At 44.4% G+C, this 24,545-nt stretch overlaps 1 protein-coding gene across 1 annotated transcript in view; it reads right to left on the reverse strand.

Moving 5' to 3' along the window:
* The window catches only part of LOC140482449 (motor neuron and pancreas homeobox protein 1-like), a 55,070-nt gene extending 38,627 nt beyond the window's left edge, over positions 1-16,443 (reverse strand). Inside the window, exon 1 of the mRNA XM_072579952.1 lies at positions 15,363-16,443. Coding sequence (XP_072436053.1) covers positions 15,363-15,828 — 466 coding nt within the window. The 5' untranslated portion in view covers positions 15,829-16,443. The remainder of the gene's footprint in view (positions 1-15,362) is intronic.
* Between the last annotated feature and the right edge of the window lie 8,102 nt (positions 16,444-24,545).

Consider the following 24,545-nt stretch of genomic DNA (forward strand, 5'->3'; position numbering starts at 1 on the left):
CGGAGTGGCTTTACAACACCCAACATGCTATGATTTTCTTTTCAACATGGATTATGTCCGTCAATATGAACTAGTCAAACATTACTGACCTCTAAAGTAGATTATTTGAATATGTTCACACTGAGTGGAGTAGAAATTCCTCTAGTTAAGCAATTTCTTAACACTCTTTCTGATTGGTGAGGCTAGAGAGATTCAGGGAATCCTGCTCCTGCTTGAACTACAGAAGGAGTTCATCCCCCTCCCCCACCCTTTGTTGGAATAGATTTGGAATCTGTCTCTCTTTTGGTCATAAATCTTGTTCTGACTAGCTCCCAGTGTTGGACAGAGCGAGAGAAAATGAAGACTGGCCAGCTAAACAGTATCAGCAATGATATCCACAGGAGTGCATATCTGACAAATCCCTCACTTTGTGTATAAGTGTTTCTCTGTTCACTCTATGTCATGAATTGTTGTGTTAAGAGTGAGCTATGCTCCTCTTATTACCCTAATTTCCTGCTAGTCCACTTGAATGAATGACCTAAAGTGGTGTGCCCTTTCGCCCTGTGTGTCAAACGCCTAACTAGCTCATAAAGCCAGCTTTGATTTCTTTATGTTGTGTTTATTACTGTGTGTCCCATTCCATAGGTTAGCCTTCTTGACAGCCAAGCGACTTAGAAACAATGCAAGATGATTTTAAGACTTATTTTAACACTCTAGAAAACCATCTGATATTCTACAAGTCCAGAAAAAGGGGATTTTTTACCTTAATGTTTTAGTTAAGCCAGTTAAGGATGATGTTGGGAAACACTTCACAAAAAAAAGGTAGAGAAATCTGGAATTCTTTCATACAAAAACTGATCAGCCGGAGGGGTCAGTTGAAAGTTATTAGGTCATAGCATTAAGGGTTACAGGAACAAAGTGGGTAGATGCAGCTAAAATGCACATCACCTGTCATCTCTATGGATAATAGAACTGGCCCAAGGGGGCTGAATGGCCTCAACCTGATACCTGTTCCTGGAAACCACAGTGCCTATAGTGTGCAGGCATGATGTGGAGGAGCCAGTGTTGGACTGGGGTGGACAAAGTTAAAACTCACACAACACTAGGTTATAGTCCAACAGTTTTATTTGGAAGCACTAGCTTTTGGAGTGCCGCCCCTTCCAAATAAACCTGTTGGACTATAACCCAGTATTGTGTGATTGTTAACTATAGTGCACAGGTAAGCCTGACTGCTTCTGTGACAAGTTGCCATTCTGGTGTTATTGTAGCAGGGTTTGTTTTAATATCTGCTCCAAAAGACAGCACTCCAACACAGCAATGTTCCCTCAGCAATGCACTGGAGTGTACACCTTGACTTTTGTCTTCAAGTGGAACCCAAGACTTTCCAGCTCAGAAGCGACCCATTGCGATGCAACAACACCGATCATCACAAAGTCCTAGGCTTAGAGTCTTTTTAAAGACATGGAATAGTTGCTAGAAATTTTAATTTGATGCATTAATTTGTTTTGTTGTTTCTGCAGTTTGCTAATGTGCTTCAACCCCCACACTGGCTGACGTTACCACGAAGGACTCTCTTTTTCAACCTCTTCTGAGCCATGGTGACCCTCAGGTTAAACCACCACCAATCTTCTCTCTCTCTAATGAGAGAGCAGCCCTATGGTCTGGTTAGATTATGGTGACTTGAATTAATTGTTGTTGACCTTTTGGGGAAGGGATAACTCTGTGAATATAGACTTTGCTGTAGTAACTTGAAAACAGCAGAAAGTTCTGGAAACATTCAGAACAGGTTGCAGCACCTGTGGACAGAGAATCAGTGTTAGCATTTCAAGTCTAGTATGACTCTTCTCTACAGATGCTGCCAGACCTGCTAAGTTTCGCCGGCACTTTCTGTTATTATTTCAGATCTGCAACGAGTTGATTTTATTCCAATGTTCACTTCTGTGTCAATGAGTGGCAGTGTTCAGAGTAAGAACATCTGCTTGTACACTTACAATTGTCCGTGTCACTTACACACAATATGCTCCTGTTCTATCTTTGTACAAGAGTCAAAATTGACTGGATAATAGCAGCTGTCTAAAAATAAGGCTCAAGGAAATACAATGCAAGTGTGTGTTAGCTGCACTAATTGAAAAATCTACCCAGTCTGAGGATATTCAATGGATATTTAGTGCAGTGGCTATGTAACAGAGTTCATAATCCAAAACCATGGACTCATAATCCAGGAGAATATGGGTCCTAATTCCCACTAGTTTAAGTATTTGAACTTAGTCCTTTTAAAAAACATGTTGGGGCCAACAGACGTAACTATAAAGTTGTTAGATTGCCACAACAAAACTGAACTGTTTCACTAATGCGACATAAATGCAATCCTCACTCTGTCTGGCCTACATGTCACTCCAATCCCAGAGCAATGTGGTTGCCTAATGTGCACCCACAAAAAATGATCTAGCAAGCCATTCAGTTGTATTGAATTACTCAAGGCTTTAGGAGATACAGTACTATCTTCTCAGGGCAGGCTTACCAGTAATGCCCACGTCCTGAGAATGAATGGAACAAAAAGACTTGAAATTCTATGGAATTTTATCCAGTCTGTCTGTCTGTCTCTCTCTCCCTCCCTTTATACACAACAGTCAAGTTTTGTTACATTAATTCTTAGAATATGAGTAATGCTGGCACAGCCCCATATGTACATGTGGAGACAGAATTAGGAGCAGGCTGCATGGCCCCTTGTTGAAGAGTGTGGTGCTGGGAGTGCACAGCCAGTCAGGCAGTATCCAAGGTGCAGACAAGTCGACATTTTGAGCATAAGCTCGGCCCCTTGGGTCTACACCACCACTGAGTCAGATCATTGCTGATCTGATTACTCCACAGTCCTGCCTACCCACTGTAATCTCTCACACCTTACCTATCCAGAATCCTTTTACCTCGCCTTTAAAATAATAACGACTCTGTTCCACCGCCTTTTGAGGAAGAGAGTTCCAAAGACATTGACTGTCCCTCCATATTTGCCGTGAGAAGGTGGTGGCAGTGGACGTTTTGCTTGGTTTGCCAAAATTATCGATTTTTAATAACTCTGCAGCTTGTCACGGCATTTTGGAGGATATTGGAAATCAACCACAACGTGTGTGACAGGAGTCAAATGTAGGCCAGAAAGGCCTTCCCATCCTTGATGGGCATTCATGAAAATTATGTTTTTACAATAATCTGACAGCTCTGCAGACAGTTATTCTCCTGATGACAGTCTGCAAATGACAAGATGTATCAAATTCAGCATCACATGATGATTGACTGAACTCATAATCTAATAACGCATCACAGTCCGAAGACAAGAGTCCCCAGCATGGCAGCTGGGAAATTTAAATCAAGTTATAGAGTCATAGAGATGTACAGCATGGAAACAGACCCTTCAGTCCAACCCCCTCCATGCCGACCAGATATGCCAACCCAATTTAGTCCCACCTGCCAGCACCCAGCCCATATCCCTCCAAACCCTTCCTATTTATATACCCATCCAAATGCCTCTTAAATGTTGCAGTTGTACCAGCCTCCACCGCATCCTCTGGCAGCTCATTCCATACACGTACTACCCTCTGTGTGAAAATGTTGCCCCTTAGGTCTCTTTTATATCTTTCCCCTCTCACCCTAAACCTATGCCCTCTAGTTCTGGACTCCCCCACTCCATGGAAAAGACTTTGTCTATTTATCCTATCCATGCCCCTCATAATTTTGTAAACCTCTATTAGGTTACCCCTCAGTCTCCGACGCTCCAGGGAAAACAGCCCCAGCCTGTTCAGCCTCTCCCTTTAACTCAAATCCTCCAACCCTGGCAAAATCCTTGTAAATCTTTTCTGAACCCTTTCAAGTTTCACAACATCTATCCGATAGGAAGGAGACCAGAATTCCACACAATATTCCAACAGTGGCCTAATCAATGTCTTGTACAGCCGCAACATGACCTCCCAACACCTGTACTCAATACTCTGACCAATAAAGGAAAGCATACCAAACACCTTCTTCACAATTACTTAATTAAAAACAAATCTAGAAATAAAACTACTCTCCATTATGATGACAATTAATCTAATGGATTGTAAGAATGCAACAATTTCACCGCTATCCTTCTGGGAAGTGGTTCTACCATCTGCACCTTTACCCAGTCTGGCCTAGAATTGGCTTCAGATGCACAGACAAGTTGGGTAGAACCCAATGTTTGTCAAACCAGCAGGAGGGTGATGGTAGTTCCTCTGCTCCTGCCCCCTGCCCCTGGGGTTCTGAATAACAGGGAATGCCAATCAGTGGCAGTCAAGTGCCCAAATGGAACAAGATTTCCATGAAAGAGATAAAATTTTTCATTTTCTACTTATGGTCTTACAAGATCAGCTTTTACTGCCCATCCCAAATTGTCCTTCAACAGAGTGGCTTGCAGAGGGTGGTTAAGAATCACCCACATGTTGTGGGCCTGAAGTCACATGTAGTCCAGACCAAGTAAGGATGGCAGATTTCCTTCCCGGAAGGAATAGTGAACCAGTTGGGTTTTGACAACAATCAATATCTGTCATAGTCACGATCGCCGATACTAGCTTTCAATTCCACATTTACTAATTGAATTTAAAGTCTATCAGCCACAGAGTTGGGTTTTGAAGTGATGTTCTTAGAACATTAACCTAGGCTTTTGTGTTACTAGTCCAGTGACATCACCTCTGTATCCCATTATTAATGAATGAAATGTACTGTTAGGATGCTCCAGGATTCATGAGTGTGGGGCAAGTTTGATGAACCAAATAGTCATTTACTAATGGTCTTTTTCATGTATTTAATGAAATTGACAAATACATTTGCACAGAAACATACATACACACACAGTTGAACATATACACTTACACACAGACATACACATACAGATGCGACAAGAAGTATAGTGCTGGAAAAACGCAGCAGTCAGGCGGCATCCGAGGAGGAGGGTTGACGTTTCAAGCATGAGCTCTTTTCATCAGGAATTCTGCTCATTCCTGATGAAGGGCTCATGCTCAAAACGTCGATTCTCCTGTGCCTCAGATGCTGCCTGACTAGCTGTGCTTTTCCAGCACCACACTTTTCAACTCTGACCTCCAGCATCTGCAGCCCTCACTTTCTCCATACACACACATGCACACCGATACATGCCCAAAACCAATCATTCACACACATAGACACATACATGCAGACATACACCATATTCAGACACATACCCACACACATACACACATTCAGGCACACACACACACACAGAGACATACAAAAACATACAAACTCACATAGAGACATACACACAATTCACATTGAAGTTTATCCTGCACATGCTCAAATGGTTCCGTCATGCAGATACATCACATAAAGGAAAATATACCGTCTAATGTTCCTTGCTGCCCATCAGAGGAAATAATCACGTTAAACTGACTGGCCTTGCTGCCAGCTATGTATAGGGTGCCTGACAGAGTTTTAGATATGATTCGGAAACTTTGCCAAGGATTGCATCACAGTTTCAACACCATCTGTTTAAACAGAAATAAACAGACCTTGATGGACAGAGAAAAATGATAGATTAATATTTCATCATAGCCCTTTAATATGTTGACTGGTAGCCTAGATGCAGATTGTGAAGTTCCCCACTGGAGTGCTATCTTAAAACAGCTTTCATCACAAAAAAAGGGGGACAATTATTAAGAACACAAATTAAAGTATCCAAGGTAATAAAGGATATAGGGATTGAGCAAGGAAGTGAAGTTGAGGTAAGAGATTTACCAGGATTTTATTGAATGATAGAGCAGACAAGAAGGGCAGAATGGTCTACACCTATTCTGATATTCTAATAGGTCACCAAGTGCCACAGTAGAATCAAATGCAGCCCAGACTGACAGGTTTTATCCATCCAATATAGGTTTATCCATCCAATAGTGCCCTTTGGTTTTGGACAGCCACTGTCCAGTATCTGCTCAGTGGAAACTTATACTGACCACAGATTGGTCATCTCACTCAAAGAGGTCATAGCATTATTGCCATTGGAAATGGTTAATGCTGCAGTTACTGGATCCCTGTATTTACCCTGCTGAATGCAGCTATCTTAAACCCGATGCCAGAATTGTTGGGCTGAATGGCCTACCTCAGCTCCTACATCTTGATCAAAGGCAAATCTCAAATTAAAAGCAATTTGCCCATTTGGATTTAGCAGCAGGACAGGAGTAATATTCAGGAATATGGAATAAAGCTACATCAATCTAAAATCTGAACAAAACAGTAAACATATCATTTTTTTAAAAAATGCTATACTGAGTAAATACTAAACCTAGTTTAGCATCAGTTTTTTTGGGTATTATAACCATTTTTAAAAAAACTTGAGTGGATATCTAAACCTGTTTTTTAAAATATGATTTGGAGATGCCGGTGTTGGACTGGGGTGTACAAAGTTAAAAATCACACAACACCAGGTTATAGTCCAACAGGTTTAATTGGAAGCACACTAGCTTTCGGAGTGACGCTCCTTCATCTGAATCACCTGATGAAGGAGCGTCGCTCCGAAAGCTAGTGTGCTTCCAATTAAACCTGTTGGACTATAACCTGGTGTTGTGTGATTTTTAACTTTGTTTTTTTAAAGTAATTTTCAGTCAAACAATAGGCCTGGTTAAAATCCTCACAACACAACCAATTTTAACTTAGACACAGACCAGCAAGTAACAATTAACCCTCTCAGTCCTAACGGTCTTTAGACTCTTTGAACATCTGTTGGCTCTGGAGTGGCAAGTGGGTTAGTAACTGGGGCAATCAATACCTGGGTGTGGTGAGAAAAAAAATCATAAACCTCTTTAATCCAATAGCTCTGTTTTTGTAATCAGTAACAGGGGTGCCTCATGCTAAAAATAGGTTAGCTCAATTGATTAGTAATACCCAATGCTGTGGGTTCAATTACCTGTACTGGCATATGTTACTGTAAAAAACTATCATTCTTAATCTCACATGAGGTGTGGTGACCCTCAGGTTAAACCACCGTCTCTAATGCATCTATTGTACTCTGTGACAGAAACTGCAGCCTTTTCCAATTCTGTACAATGGCATATCGACTGTTTAGCTCGACTGTCACTTGTTCGGCAGTGGAAGGATTACTACCAGCAGCCCCATTCTCACTGAAGATCCTTGTTCCTATCTGTGAAAGTTGTGACCTGTTCTGAAGACTGGATTAACTCTGCTTCTCTCTCCACAGGAGCTGCCAGACCTGTTGAGTTTTCCCAGCAGTCTCTGTGCCTGTTTCAGATTTCTGCAGTGTGAAGGAATCCCACATGTTCTTGCAGGCTTCACTTTCATTGTGGAGACCAAATGTTAATCCTGACTGTCAGTTATTAAAAAGTAAGTGATACCATTCCATACAGAAATTAGCTTCTGACAAGCTTAATGTTCTCAATTAGAATGAAAACTGTTTCTCTAACACTACAATAGTCATGTTTGGGGGAACATGGGGATTAAATTGTGAGGCAGTGGGGAAGGAGAGGGGATGATTTTAGTGTGGAACTGCCACTCTGAACACACAAACACACACACACACACACACACACACACCTGTGTCAATCTCATTTGCATTCTCCCTGTTCTTCTGTGCTTCAACTGTCTCAGCAAACTGAGCTAACCTACCTTTAGCATGAGGCACCCCGTTAATGGTAACAGAAACAGAGCTGCAGGATTAAAGAGGTTTATCTTTTTTTCTCAGACTCAGCCACAATTACACTTCAGATTATCTTCGAAAGAAAAGCAGGCTTACATCCTCCAACACTTCTTCTCAAATTCTTTGTCCAAGGGAATTTTCAAGGAAAAATAGGGTTGCAAACAAGGATCAGCCTACAAAATGATAGGAATAATGGCCAAGAGGTTCTACTGGACTATTCAGCCAGAGACCCAGGTAATGTTCTGGGGACCTGGGTTCAAACGTTGGTTACAGATGGTGGAACTTGAACTCAATTCCATTAAAAAAAAAAATTGGAATGTAGAGTCTAATGATCTTTTCGATTGTCTGGTTCATTAGCATCCTTTAGGGAAGGAAACTGCCATCCTTACCTGATCTGGCCTACGTATGACTCCAGAACCATAGCAATATGGTTGACTCTTAATTCGGGCAGTTGGGATGGGCAATAAATATAAACTGAATGAATTAAATAAAAGAACTATAAAGTCCAGTTCTTCCTTCATCTTTAGGAAACCCTTATGCCAAAAATAACTCCCTGTCCTGAATCACTTTACGTTGCTAAGCAGGCTATCCAGGTTGATCAGATCCTCCCATCCTGGTGTTTTGTTGAAGGACTCTGCACCAGACTGCCCACACCTGTGTTTATATTATTTTTTGATTCTATTTACCTCTGGGAACCAGAAGATAGAACAAGATTCCTCCCAAAATAAGAGATTAAGGTGTGTCCCTCACCAAAATAGATTTCTGTTGAGAGCCTCTGCCCCGTTGACTTGGAAACCTGGCATCTTTGAGATGTAGGGCCATTGGAAGTGCAGATTGAAACCTGCAGCAGCCCTGCCCTCCTTACTGACCGAAGGAGGCTGGAAGAAGCTTGGAATTCTCTTCACGAGATGTTATTAATTCAACATTTGAGATTGGCTGTAACTTTTATCATCCTGTTCACAATGGGCTGTGCATCAATTGGCCAAGACAGAGTGACAACACACAGGCTTTGGGAAAGATCACAAGAGGTGCTGACCTAAGTTAAGAATTAGCTCTGAAAACAAAAAATGCCGGAGGTCACAATGGGTCAGGCAGCATCCATGGAGAGAGAGAGCAAGCTAACGTTTCGAGTCTACATTTGAAACATGAACTTGCTCTCTCTCTCTCTCTCCATGGATGCCGGCTGACCCACATAGAACATAGAAAATTACAGCACAGCACAGGCCCTTCAGCCCTTGATGGTGCACCGACCTGTGGAACCAATCTGAAGCCCATCCAACCTACACTATTCTATTTTCATCCATGTGTTTATCCAATGACCATTTAAATGCCCTTGAAGATGGTGAGTCTGCTACTGTTGCAGTCAGGGCATTCCTACTACTCTCTGAGTAAAGACACTACCTCTGACATCTGTCCTAAATCTACAAATTGAGGCTATGTCCCCTTTTGCTTGCCATCACCATCTGAGGAAAAAGGCTCTCACTCTCCACCCTCTCTAACCCTCTGATTATCTTGTATGTCTCAGTTAAGTCACCTCTCAACCTTCTTCTCTCTAATGAAAACAGCCTCAAGTCCCTCAGCCTTTCCTTGTAAGACCTTCCCTCCATACCAGGCAGCATCCTAGAAAATCTCCTCTGAACCCTTTCGAAAGCTTCTACATCCTTCCTATAATGCAGTGTCCAGAACTGTACGCAATACTCCAAGTGCTGCTACACCAGGGTTCTGTACAGCTGCAGCTTGACCTAGTGGCTCCAAAACTCAATCCCTCTACCAAAGAAAGCTAACACACAGTGTGCCTTCTTAACAACCCCATCAACCTGGGTGGCAACTTTCAGGGATCTATGTACATGGACACCAAGATCTCTCTGCTCATCTACACTACCAAGAATCTTAGCATTAGCCCAGTACTCCTTATTACTGTTGCTCCTTCCAAAGTGAATTGGATTAGATTGGATTACTTACTTACTGGAAGCAGGCCCTTCGGCCCAACAAGTCCACACCGACCCGCCGAAGCGCAACCCAACCAGACCCATTCCCCTACATTTACTCCTTCATCTAACACTACGGGGAATTTAGCATAGCCAATTCACCTGACCTGTGGGAGGAAACCGGAGCACCCGGAGGAAACCCACGCAGACACGGGGAGAATGTGCAATCTCCACACAGACAGTCGCCTGAGGCGGGAATTGAACCTGGGTCTCTGGCGCTGTGAGGCAGCAGTGCTAACCACTGTTACCTCACACTTTTCCACATTAAACTCCATTTGGCACCTCTCAGTTAATCCCCAATTTCCAAAACTCTCATTCCAGAATATGATTTGGAGATGCCAGTGTTGGACTGGATTGTACAAAATTGCGTGATTTTTAACTTTATACATTCCAGATTTAGGTAGGGATCTAGAGAAACCAGATCAACTTTCTTTTAAACCCAAGTGGGCCTCTGTGTGGAATTGGTATTGAGTCCTGGGGGACATATAAATTCAGCAAGCGTTGTATTTGCCATTCGGCCCATCGGACCCATGTGGGAATTTTTAAAAAAACTTTCCAAAACCCACGATGGTTTTCTCGAGGGCCTTTTCAATTGAAGATTTCTTCCAGGTCTTTGTTTTGTTTCTGCCAATTGCCCAGTGAAACAGATTCGATTGTTTACCCTGAAATCAGACAGCAGCTGCCTCTTCCTCCTCCACACAGTAAACACAGGCGCTCACAGGCAAAACACCATACGCTCAAAACTGTTCCACATCCCTGAACGATACCGGCGCTTAGTTTGTCTCGCTTTCTGTTTCACCACAATCACATGAGGGCGAATGAATGTGGGAAGGTTGGAAATGGAATGGGATTGGGGGAGGACGGTCTTAAAACCTGAAATTATCTAAACAGGAATAAATACTGAGTAATTCTGGAAGGTAGATTTATTTCAGCCCTGCGTAGCTAAGTTTATTTTTAAATCTCTCATCTGTTTCGCACCTTTTACAACTCATTGCATTTGAAATATTAACTCTGGTTCTCTGTCCACAGATGCTACCAGACCTACTGAGCTTTTCCAGCAATTTCTGTTTCTGTTTCAGTTCTCCGGCATCCGCAATTCTTCGTTTTATTTCATTCTAGCTCTCTCTTTCAATCTCTCTGTCTTTTTGCCCGTTTCCCTCATTTAGGCATTAATTTTACCTCTTCTTTCAATATCTAACCGCTTGTTCTCTCCTTCCTTCTCTTCCTCTTTATTATTCCCTTCCATTCTTCCCACAGCCCACATTACAAACACACACACGCACCCCAAACTATCTTCCGCAGCATCTTTCCATTTGTTTTAAGCGTCTCTATTCTACTTTCTTACTCTTTTCCCAATCTTTCCCTCGCGGCCTCTCTGTCACTTTTCCCCCTTCAATCTATGTCCCTGCTTTATTTCCACAGAGGCTGCCAGACCTGCTGAGTTTCTCCAGCAGTTTCTGGTTTTGTTCCTTGTGTCTCCTCCGGGTGTGGGATTGGTGAGTGTGCCATCTCACTCTCTCTCTCTCTCGCTCTGTATCTCCTTGTCTTGGTGTGAGGTGTAACCAGTCGCATTATCTACACATACACACACTGATCTCTTCATTTCAGCTAATGGGCCGTGAAACAACCTGTTTTCAGTTGCAGTTTGAACTAATTTCTTCCAACAAGCAATTACACTGACAAAGACAATTTCCTTTGACAAGACTGGCCTCTTCACACACACACACACACACACACACACACCTCTCTCTCTCACACACACACACATTTCTCACACACACACTTCTCTCTCACACACACACACATACATATACACACATTTCTCACACACATCTCTCTCACACACATCTCTCTCTCACACACACACATACATACACACACACAATTCTCACACACACACCTCTCTCTCACACACACACATACATATACACACATTTCTCACACACACATCTCTCTCACACACATCTCTCTCACACACACACACATACATACACACACACAATTCTCACACACACACCTCTCTCTCACACACACACATACATACACACACATTTCTCACACACACACCTCTCTCTCACACACACCTCTCTCTCACACACATTTCTCACACACACACCTCTCTCTCACACACATACATACACACACATTTCTCACACACACCTCTCTCTCACACACACATACATATACACACACAGATTTCTCTCACACACATCTCTCTCTCACACACACATACATATACACACACATTTCTCACACACACACCTCTCTCACACACACACACATTTCTCACACACATCTCACACACAATGCACACCTCACACACACTTCACACACACATCTCACACACACACATCCCACACACACCTCTCACACACATCTCTCTCTCACACCTCACACACATCTCTCACACACACCCACACTCGCACTCACACACACATCTTTCTCACACACCTCTCTCTCATACACACACACACAGACACACACATATATACACACAGCAGCCACTGCCCCAGTCATGGGAAGTATCATGCAAGGGCAGGGATAATTTCTGAAGGTGTTAATACAGTCTGCGTAAAACTGACACACACACTTACAACTATGACTACACTCAAAAATACCTGATAGTTTGTTAATCTAGAGACCCAGGTAATGGTCTGGAGACCTAGCTCCGAATCCTGCGACGGCAGATGGTGGAACCTGAATTTAATTTCTTTTTCTTTTTTTTTAATAAAAACCTAGGATCAAAAGTCTAATCGTGACCATTGTCGCCAAAGCTCATTTGGCTCAGTAATGTCCTTTAGGGAAGGTAGGATGACTCTTATCTGCCCCCAGGGGTAAATAGGAATGGCGAGCAACCCATGAATTAAAAAAAAAACTTTAAAAACCCCATTGTGAAAGAGCTATCACAGATAACAATGGGCCAAAAGGACTCCTGCTAATAGGAACAGTCGTCCATTCCGTTTCCCATCCCCTCCCCCAGCCTATCCCTCAAGAATCCGGAATACAACAAGAACTGAAATTGCTGGAGAAACTCAGCAGGTGTGTGGAGAGAGAGAGAGACAGAGGTTAACGTTTCAAGTCTGAGATTACTGCTTTTCAGAGCGTGGTCTCTCACAGACCTGCTGAATTTCTCCAGCATGCCCTGTGTTCGTTTCAGAATCCGTCATCCCACAATATTGAGCTGCGATTGTGGGAATTGAGTTAAAGTTAATATCTTTCAAAAAAAATCAACAAACTCCAGTCGGTTTTCTCTCTTGTGCTGGATCCCTTTTCCCCCTGGGATTTCCATTCCTGTTTTATTTGAGTTGGTACGAAAACTATTTCATTTGCATGTTATTAAAGAATCTCGGCGCGCTCTCTGCCTGTGTGTACACGCACGGATTAATCACAGAGAGAAAGCGGTGCTGACTGCTTCTCACTTTCCAACTTCCCCCTCCCCCCGAGTAAATTTGAAAGGACGGAATTTTCGGAGTGCGTGAAATTCCGAACAAATCGATCCCCTGTCCGATTACTTTGGACCCGAGAAGATTAAGAGGTTTAATCTCACTTCAATGTCGGCGCTGCCTGAGAGAAAGAGAGAGAGAGATCCGAGCTGGCGCTTTCCCCTCAGCCTGAAACATTCCAACAGGGAATTCTCTCCCAACTGGCCCCGCTCAAACACACAACAGATGCAGCCGCAGAACCCACAGGCAATCTCACGTTGTGGGAAAGGTCTGGATTGAACACACCGACATGTACAAAACCCCAGAAGGGATAGGAGGAGGAGGAGGAGGCCATTCAGCCCATCGAGACTGCTCGATGGGATCATGATAATTCTGATTATCCTCAATTTTACTTTCCTGCCTTTTCCCAAATAACCCTTGATTTCCCGATTAAAACTTCTCAAATTTTGAATGTATCCACCTTCTCTGCAGCTCTAACGCTGCGTTTCTCGCCCTGTTCTGTATGGTATCATCTGTCTGCCTATATTGGACGCAAAACAAAACTTTTCGCTGTTGTAACAAAGCCGTGACAATAATAAAGCCAATCGAAAATATAAAGAAACAAAAACAGAAATTACTGGAAAAGCTCAGCAGGTCTGGCAGCATCTGTGGAGAGAAATCAGAGTGGATCCTAACCGTTAACTCTGATTTCTCTCCACAGATGCTACCAGACCTGCTGAGCTTTTCCAGCAATTTCTGTTTTTGTTTCTGATTTACAGCATCTACAGTTCTTTCAGTTTTTAAAAACATAAAAGTCTGTCTATCTCAACCTTGAATATCCCTAATAACCCAACCTCCACGCCCCTATGTGGTACAGAGTTCCACAGGTACCTTCTGAGAGAACTAATTCCTCCCCATCTCTGTGGTAAACCCCTTATTCTGAGATTATGCCCTCTGGTCCTAGAATCATAGAAACATACAATACAGAAAGAGGCCATTCTGCCCATCAAGTTTGTACTGTACTAGACTCTCCAACAATGGGAAATGACCTTTCTGTATCTACCCAGCCTAGCCCCTAAGAATTTTGACACACGGAAGTAATATTTCACAGTTTCTCTGACCGAATGAAAATCGCTTGTTCTCTCAGTTTTCCATACGTGTTTCATGGGGAAATTCGACGGACGAGTTATAGAATCATAGCGATGTACAGCACAGAAACAGACTATTTGTCCAACTCGTTTATGCCGACCAGATACCCTAAATTAATCTAATCCTATTTGCCAGCACTTGGCCCATAGCCGTCCAAACCCTTCCTATTCATATACCCACCCAAATGCCCTTTAAATGTTGCAATTGTACCAGCCTCCACCACTTCCCCTGGCAGCTCATTCCATACACGTACCACCGTCCCTTCCGTCCCTTTTAAATCTTTCACTTCTCACCTTAGACCTCTATTTTGGACTCCCCTACCCAAGGGAAAAGACCATGTCTCCTTCCCCAGTCCACACCTCTCGTGATTTTATAAAGCTCTATACTGTCACCCCTCAGCCTCGGACACTCCAAGGAAACTAGCCCCAGCCTTTTCAGTCTCAAGTAGGTCAAACCCTCCAACCCTGGCAACACCCTGGTAAATACCTAAACAGAAACCCTCTGAACGGATGGATCTGAACAATCTATACCTTCATAACCACTTGTCTAACTTGCTGTCTCTCTGCGTGTGTGAGAAACAGGCTGCTAACTACAAAATGCTGTCCGGATAATTCACCACCTGCAACTGCAAAACTGAAGGCAATTAAAACAAACTGCCAACAGGCGAATGGAAGAGAAAATTTGTTGATGATTTTGCAACAAGCTAATTTATCCCCTAACCTGATATCCACAGGCATCTTCGGCCCATCCGCCCGCTGCTACCTTCTTGCAATGCAGTAAATTCCTGCCTATAACCGTGCAAATTCGCTTAATCGAGTCGTTAACAATTCTTTCCGAAAGTTATTTGACTTTGCTCGCGTGCATTACCATTTCTAAGCATCTCAAGTTACAAATTCTTGCTTTGAATCATCGCCGGTTTTACTGGTCTGTAATCGGCCTGATTTTAAATCTGCAGCGAGTTAAAATCGGGCCCTCAGCCGCTCGGTTCAACCCGAGACAGTCCGCCTAAACTTTACCAGACGCGCTGCGACTGAGAATAAACTTTGATGGGGATTTGTGAAGTTGTTCCAAGAGCTGCTGCTGGGTTAAGGTTGAGACAGGTCTGACAGCGGGTTGATCTGATTTGGTACTCACTGCTGTAATCGGGTAGTCTCGGTATAATCATTCCTGCAGCTTGAGCCCGGAGCCAGTGATCTAACTGGAACGATCCAGCCGCCGCAGCCGCTTTCAGTTGCTCGGGATGCGGGTGCGGGAACTGCGGGAAGGCGCCGTAAGTCAGCGCCGGGTGCTGCGCTCCCAGTCCCGGGTAAGTGTACACCGGGTGACCGTACATAGCAGCGTGGGACAGGGAGCCCAGCCCCGGAGGCTGCAGGTTCAGCAAGCCCGGTTTGGGAATGATACTGCTGCTGCTGGCCAGCGGTAAACTGGCCCCTTTCCCCCGGGGAGAAGGCGTCTCGGTGCGGACACAGGAGCCGGGGCTCCCCGCGGAACTCTCAGGCACCGAACTGGGGCTCAGTACCGGGGGAGAGGAGCTCGGCACCGCCCGGGGAGGCTCTTCAGCCAGCAGGGCGTCGATCCGGAAGTTTTTCGACTTTTCCATGTTGTGAAGGCAGGCAGGAGGGCAGATTCTGGAGCCGCTATCTCTCTCTCTCTTTAACAACCTGTGACCCTGCCTATACAACTGCCACCTGGATTGCTCTCTCTCTCTCTCTCTCCCTGTCTGCCTGTCAGCAGGGACTGGCCCACTCTCTGTCTCCCACCCACTGGCACTCTCTCTCCCTCTCTGAGCTGCTGAGAAACCTCACGGGGTCAGTCGCCAATTGGGCTCAGTTTGTTCTACAGGTGGTTTCTCATCGGATGACACCCTGTGTCTTCCAGTCTCTGTTATACTGCCAGCCTCTCCCTGTGTGTGCACAGTCCCCCTCTCTGGGTGCTACTTTCTCTCCCTCTCTGTCGCAATCTGTCCCTGTTTCTCTGTCTCCTTTACAGCTGATCACTTTCTCTCCCGTGTCTCTCTGCCTCTGATTGTCTCTGCCTTTGTGTGTGTGTGTCTCTGTCTGCGTCTCTCTCTCTCTCTCTGTCCGCCTCTCCCTCACTTTAGGAGTGTGTCTGTGTGTCTCTGTCTGTCTCGCCCTCCCTTTCGGAGTCTTTCACTCTGTCTCTCCGACTTTTGGAGTGTGTATATATATACGTGTGTCTGTCTGTCTGTCTCTCTCTATATCTCCCTCACTTTCGGTGTATGTGTGTGGTATCTGTGTCTGTTTGTGTGTGTGTGTGTCCCTCACTCTCCCTCTCTTCGGAGTGTGTGTCTGTGTGTGTGTGTGTGTGTGTCTCTGTGTCCCTCTCACTCAGTCTGTATCTGTTCCTGTGTCCCTATCTGTGTGTTTCTCTGCTAGTGTGTCTTCTTTCTCCCTCTACAGTGTTTAGTTCCCTGTCTCTATCTCTCGTTCTCTGAATATCTGTCTCATCCACCCTCCTTATTTTCACTTCTGACAGCTTGTCCCTTTTGGTTCTTAAAAATCTCCCTTTTTTTGGGTTTGAATGAGAGGAGTCTCAGTGTCCGAGATCCCCTACATTTCTTGCGACTTCTCTCACGCCGCTGCCCCCCGCCTGCTGCGCTGTCTCTGGTCTTTCTGGGTGATGTTCCCTTTGACAGACCCTGTGACAATCTTAGCCTCTACCCCAAGCGATGCCCGGGGAGAAGAGTCAACTCAAACCGCGTTTCACTAACACATTAGCCTCCAGACTACCCCATCCCCTCAATTAACCCTCAAAAAAAAACCTCAATTCTCTGAAGCGGAGAAAGACTGAAATATTCAGCCGGACCTGCCTCAGATTCCTGATGCAACAATAAGATTGAACTTGCTTCTAAATTGTTCTCTCCCTGATGTTTGTGGATTGAAATGACATTTCCAAATTTGAGAATGTTACTTGCGTACAGATATCACATTTTTCGTTTATTTAAATTTTAATAGAATTAAAATCAATCGAATATCATAATTTAGACATCGGAAACTGCATTCAAATTTACCCCCAATTTTAAAATCCCTGGCTCTGCTTTGGTTTCTCAGCCGTGAGATTGCCTTGAACCCAGAGAATCAGACAGACACACACAGACACAAACACACAGGCACAGACACACACACACAGGCACGCACAGACACACACACACACATACATATACACACAGGCACAGACACACACACACACATAGGCACACACACACACAGGCACGCACAGACACACACACAGACACATACACACAGGCACAGGCACACACACACACAGACACACACAGACAGGCACGCACAGACACATACACACAGGCACAGACACACAGGCACGCACAGACACACACACAGACACAGACCGAGATTGATGAGGGACATTGGGAGCAGGGAATGAGGAAAGGCAGACCTTTCTCAAAGGGAGGTTCGCTCGACTGTACAGTCTCCGGCGATTGTAAACATCTCTCTCAGAGTCTGATCGAATAAATGCAGGGAAACGGATTCCACTGAAAGGAGCAGGGGACCCACTCATTGAGAAACTTGGATAGAAAATCGAACAGTGACCAAGGGGAGGGAAATGATCAGTTTTGAACCAAGACACGTTGCCTGAAAGGCTGGTAAAAGGCGATTTTCTAAAAGGGGATTGATGTAAATATTTAGGAAGGGACAGGTTATTCTCGTAATAGAGACTAAATTTGCAAAAGGCTGACACGCACAGGATAGATAGAATGGCCCCATCTCTATTGTATGGGAGAAGACACGGGCCCGACGTGTAGCTCACCAGTGGCAGAGTTTAAAGCCCCTCCACTCCCCAGGCTGAAGTTCGTCTGAAAACAATTCACATTTTAAACGCAGCCATATGAGTCAAATAAAGGCGACGCCACCAAACCAAGGGGGTACGGTGTGTGGTATTTATCTCCCTGTCCTGTTTTTGAACGAAACCCGCGGTTCTACCGTGACTAAAGTCGCGGGCAAAGGGTCAGCAGACTGTTTGAGGGTGTGACAGTAACCAGTGTCGCATCTGAGAATGTCTGCCCCTTAGACTATGCCCCTACCTCAATCACACAGGAAAACATCCTGCTCCTCGTTTGCTGCCTGACCTGCTGTGCTTTTCCAGCACCACCCTCTTGACTCTAACCACCAGCATCCTGCAGTCCTCACTTTCGCCTAGAAACCGCCAAACAGGCCATGAGAGAGAAACACAAACAGAAACAGAAACTGCTGGGGTATCTCAGCTGGAGTGGCAGCATCCAGAGTCATAGAGATGTATAGCACAGAAACAGACCCTTCCGACCAGAGAGCTACCCTAATCTAGTCCCATTTGCCAGCACTTGGCCCATACCCCTCCAAACCCTTCCTATTCATATACCCGTCCAGATGCCTTTTAAATGTTGTAATTGTACTAGCCCCCACCACATCCTCTGGCAGCTCATTCCATCCACGTACCACCCTCTGTGTGAAAAAGTTACCCCTTAGGTCTCTTTTATATCTTTCCCCTCTCACCCTTAACCTTTGCCCTCAAGTCTGGACTCCCCCCCAAAATAAGAGAGCTTGTCGATTTACGCTATCTCGGCCCCTCATGATTTTATAAACCTCTATAAGATTGTGGGGGGGAGGGAGGGAGAGAGTTTTCTAAGCAATTTCTGATTTCGAGAAACAAAGAAATAACAGAAATTGCCGGAAAAGCTCAGCAAGTCTGGCAGCCCTTTTGTTTCTGATTTCCAGCATCCGCAGGTTTTTAATTTGTTCACAGGGAGAGAGAAAGAGAGAGAGAGAGAGAGAGTGTGGTGGTTTAACCGCAAGTCAGCCAGTGTGGGACATCAGAAGTTCAGGCAGCATCCAAGGGCTTTTGCCCGAAACGTCGATTTCGAAGCTACTTGGATGCTGCCTGAATTGCTGTGCTCTTCCAGCACCACTAATCCAGAATCTGGTTTCCAGCATCTGCAGTCATTGTTTTTACCTTCCACATCACTGGATCAGAAACGGACTGGAGTATTCCCTTAGCAAAATTCACAGCATAAAGCAACTTCGGGGGAAAAAAATGTCGAGAGGATACGCAGATTAAAACGACACGAAAAATATATGCTGAAGAACGGTCACTGGAACCGGACTGTTAATTCTGCTTTCTCTCTCCACAGATGCTGCCAGACCTGCTGAGCTTTTCCAGCAATTTCCGATCCTGTTTCGAAAAAAAATATAGTGTTTTGTAACAAATCTTGGACAGCCTATAATCTCAGACCAGGCGGAAGTGGGGTCTGCAGCCGCTGGAGGTTAGAAGCAAGATTAGAGTGGTGCTGGAAAAGCCCAGCAGGTCAGGCAGCATCCGAGGAGCAGGAGAGTGGACATTTCGGGAAGGGCTGTCGGTTTTCCTGCTCCTCGGATGCTGCCTGACCTGCTGTGCTTTTCCAGCACCACTCTAATCTAGACTGTAATCTCAGAGCAGTCAGTTTAACGAATGGAAATGTTGCCTCGTTTTTATTTCACCCTCAATTCGAGGAATCTAAATCGATTTTGAAGAAAACAGGAGGCGCAAAATGTGTCCCATTTTCTTTTTCACCAACTCGTTCGGTCCAACTCTCTTTTAATCGGTTCTGAGCGGAGAGCTCGTTTTGTTCTGAATTTCGCCAGTAGGTTTAGCTGTGAATTCATTGTGTGTGTGTGTGTGTGTGTGTGCTTTCACTCTCACCTACTCTCCCTCCATCACTCCCCTGAAGCCTGCATCCCCCCCCCCCCCCCTGTTTCACGTACCCCTTCCCTGAATGCAGTCTGTACGGGGCCATAGTGAAGGTGACGGATGTCCCCATGGGCTCAGATTTATTCCTAACAGCCTCACAATCCTTTAATGTAAAGACATCTGTCTAATTTTAAAACCGCCGTTCACTACCACTCAGCAACACCGGGAAACTTCCAAGTTCGACTGGGGCTTAACTGCATCGAAATCCAGGAACACTGGAACAGAATGAGGCCATTCAGCCCTTTAGCCTGCTCTGCTAATTTTTCATTGTATTCCCTCTCCGGATGTGAGGTTTATGTGCTGTGTCACCATTAGGTCGAGCGGTGGTAAGAGTCAGACATCAGGGAAACAAACCCTTCAGCCCTACTTGTCCACATCCACCAGACAGTTCAATCTAACCTAGACCCATTTGCCAGTAATAAAATCAGAAATTGCTGGAAAAGCTCAGCACTTCTGGCAGCATCGATGAAGAGAAATCAGAGTTAACCTTTCAGGTCAAGTGACCCTTCTTCAGAACTGCATCATGCAGTCATCCAGATGTATGGCACAGACCCTTCGGTCCAACTCGTCCATACTGACCAGATCCCCTAAGTAAATCTAATCCCATTTGCCAGCACTTGGTCCATATCCCTCTAAACCCTTCCTATTCATATACCATCCAGGTACCTTTTAAATGTTGTAATTGTACCAGTCTCCACCCCCTCACCTTAAACCTATGCCCTCTAGTTTTGGCCTCTCCTACCCTGGGGAAAAGACCTGGCCTATTCACACTATAAACCTCTCTAAGGTCATCCCTCAGCCTCTGTCTAAATGGTTTTAAAATGTCGAGGGTTCTCACCCCCACCACCCCCTCAGGCCTTGAGAAGATAACGGTGAGCAGACCATTTTAGCCCATGTGCTGTGGGTTGTCCCACAATGCTGTTACAGGAGAGAGTTCCAGAATTTTAACCCAGCAACACTGAAGGAACAGCAATGCATTTCCAAGTGACGATGGTGAGTGGCTTGGAGGGGAACTTGGGAGGGTAATGTTCCCATGTATCTGCTGCCATTTTCCTTCATGTGTTTGGAAGATGCTGTCTAAGGATCCGTGTCGAATTTCTGCAGTGCATCTTGTAGATAGTATGCACTGCTGCTTCTGAGCAGCGGTCTGGGAGGGAGTAGGTGCTTGCGGATGTGGTGCGAATGTGGGCTGCTTTGTCCAGGTTAAGCTTCTTGAGTGTTGTTGGAGCTGCACCCATCCAGGCAAGTGGAGAGTATTCCATCACACCCTGACTTGTGCCTTGTGTCATAGAATCATACAATACAGAAGAGGCCCTTCAGCACATAGAGTCTGTACTATCTAAAACACACTACTATCTACACAAGTCCCACTTACCCACATTAGACCCCAACCTTGAATGTTGTGGCACTTCAAGAGCTCATCCAGGTACTTTTGCACAGTTCCAACATAACCTCTTTCCTCTTATGATCTAAATCGAATTTGTAGATGTTGGACAGAATTTCAGGAATCAGGAGGCGAGTTATTTAATGCAGGATTCATTGCCTCCAATTTGTTTTTGTATCCACTGTGCTTATGTACCAGTCCAATTCAGTTTCTGGTCAATGGTAATCCACGGGGTGGTGATAGTGGTAGTTTCAGTGATGGTAATGCCGTTGAATGTCAGTGACCTCAATAATATTAACCCATTCCTTTGATGTCTTTAGTAACTGGAAATCTATTAATCTCCAAAGGGGCTTTTTTTTAAATACACACTGAGGGTTGATGGAGATTTTCAATCCTTGCTATAAATAGACTTCAACCAATGTTTGAAAGTTTTAGAAAGCTGAATTTTCCGACATTTAAAAAGAAGCAGCTTTGAATTAAGAAAGGTCCCTGCAATTATAACGCTAATAATTCTTTCCCTTCCTTATTTCTTTACAAAATCATGAATTTACACCAAACTAAAAAAAATCTAATAGTTGCCTGGTAGAATGGGTATTTCTGTATTGTGTTTTGGATGTGGCTAATATCTGCAGCTTGGAATTGAACAAGGTCTTTCTAGCATGTATCGGCATTCATTGATTTGCAAGCAAATCAGAGGAATTCAGTGGTTACCCCAATATTACAAGTTACACCTTCTTCTCCCACCCAGCCCTTTGAACACAGACTCTGACATTTGTACCCTCAACAAATTTCAGACCTGTGAGTTTAAAATTATTTACTCAACCCATGTTGTGTTGGAATGAGGTGAGTGGGTATTATCCTCCACTGTTGCAGATGATGGTTAGAACTGAAAGTGGGAAAAACTGTTGTTTTTGCCATTGTTCATCCATTATTTACTATCTATGCTACGTAACTCTGTGATCTGCCTGTATTGCTCGCAAGGCAAAGCTTTTCACTGTGCCTCGGTACATGTGACAATAAATTCAATTCAATTGAATTCAATTCGATTCGATTCAATTCAACTCAATTCAATTCAATTCAAAAAAGGAACTGAAGGATTTGCTTAGAAATCCATCACTTCAGATGATGCCCTCTGAAAGATGAGAAGTACTAAAGAGTGAAGAGATTGGATCAGTAGTAGCTGCAGTAAATGAAAGGTGAACTGTGAATAATGTTGGTATATAGGTCAAGACAGAAAGGCAGTTAAGAAGTGAATTGGAACATTTTGAAACAAATTTCGAACAGATTTCAATGTGTGGTCAGATTGGTCAGAGAAGCGTAAAGTTGAAGTGTGTAAAAGGTTATTTGTATATGGACCAATTGTTATGAATAATTTCTGAAGGCAAGTGAAACTCAATAGTTGAGTCCGAACTTGAGTTTGCAAAGCACTCCTTCAGCTGAGTTTCATGGCCAAGGTGATGACACTACAACTGGCCTTTTGGATGCTCAGTAGAATTCGATGGCAATCTGGCAGGATCGACCTGCTGATGGGGCTTCCACCCCTTTCAGAATAGAGGTCCTGCCTCCAAGATCTAACACCACTTCATTCCCAGTTGATCCACTACAGCAGTGGCCACTGTTGGTAGTACAGCAGGCAGACAGTGCTGAAGGAGGTCCTGTCAATATGTGCTGTAAGTTTGTGGTGAAGGCTCAGGTGGCTCTTTCATTGCAGGTTGCCCTGATCACCAGTGAGCATGCCTTGGCTCATGGATACCCCTTCTTGAAACCTAAAGGACACCATCAGCTCTGACTGGACAGCCTCCCTATATGGTTGCTTGGGTAGAATTGGCCATTTAAGAGCTTCAAATAATCTCTAGTAGGAAGGTCAACATCAACATTGCCCACACTTGACTGAATTGGCAGAAGTCCAGAAAGCAGTGGGTATTCCATTCATTGCCTTCCCCCTGATTTTATGGTCTCCCCTCTCCCTCCAAATCCCCAACACCTAGCCCACTCCTGAGGGCTGGTAATGTAAGTCTGTCTTTCTCAATTGGTCAGACCCCTTCATGTGCACCTCAGGAAGATATATCAATGAGATGACTCTGGGACAGCATATCAATTGATCAGAAACAGAGAGGGGCATTGGACTGTTGGCTTGAAGGTAGGACACACAGGGTGGATGCAGAGGGTTGCTTTTTGGACAGGAAATCTGTGACCAGTGATGTGCCACAAGGATTGGTGCTGGGTCCACTGTTCTTTTTATCATTTATATAAATGATTTAGATGTGAACATAAGAGCTATGGTTAGTAAGTTTGCAGAAGACACCAAGATAAGAGGTGCAGTAGACAGCGAAGAAGCTTATCTCAGAGTACAACAGGATTTTGATTTGATGGATGATGGGCCGAGGAGGGCAGATGGAGTTTAATTCAGATAAATGTGAGGTGCTGCATTTTGGTAAAGCAAATCAGGGCAGGACTTATACAGTTAATGGTAGGGCCCTGGGGAGTGCTGCTGGTCAAAGAGATCTAGGGGTGCAGGTGCCTAGTTCCTCAGAGTTGGAGTCATAAGTAGACAGGGTGGTGAAGAAGACATTTTGTACGCTTGCCTTCATTGGTTAGTGCACTGAGTATAGTCACGTTGCAGCTGTCCAGAGCATTGGTGGGGCCACTTTTAGAATACTGTGAATAATTTTGGTCGCTCCGCTATGGGAAGGACGTTGCTAAATTTGAGAGGGTGCAGAAAAGATTTACAAGGATGTGGCCAGGAATGGAGGGTTTGAGTTATAGGGAGAGGCTCAAGAGTCTGGAGGGTCAGAAGCTGAGGGGTGACCTGATAGAGGTTTATAAAGTCATGAGAGGTGTGGATAAAGTGAATATCTAAGATCGTTTTCCCAAGGTAGGGGAGTCCAAAACTGGAGGACATAGATTTAAGATGACAGTGTAAATATTTATAAAGGACCTGAGGGGTAACTTTTTCACACAGAAAGTGGAGTAGTGCATGTATGGAACAAGCTGCCAGAGAAGGTGGTGGAGCTGGTCACAATTACAACATTCAAAAGACAATAGCTTTAGAAGAATATGCACCAAATGCAGGCAAATCTGACCAGGTTTCAGGAAACCTGGTTGGCATGGACGGTCGGGCCGAAGGGCCTGTTTCCATGCTGTATGACACTATGACTCTAAGTTCCTGAAAAACTATGTTTACTATCTTC

Source organism: Chiloscyllium punctatum, chromosome 10 (genome assembly GCF_047496795.1).
Source record: "Chiloscyllium punctatum isolate Juve2018m chromosome 10, sChiPun1.3, whole genome shotgun sequence".
Taxonomy (NCBI): Eukaryota; Metazoa; Chordata; class Chondrichthyes; order Orectolobiformes; family Hemiscylliidae; genus Chiloscyllium; species Chiloscyllium punctatum.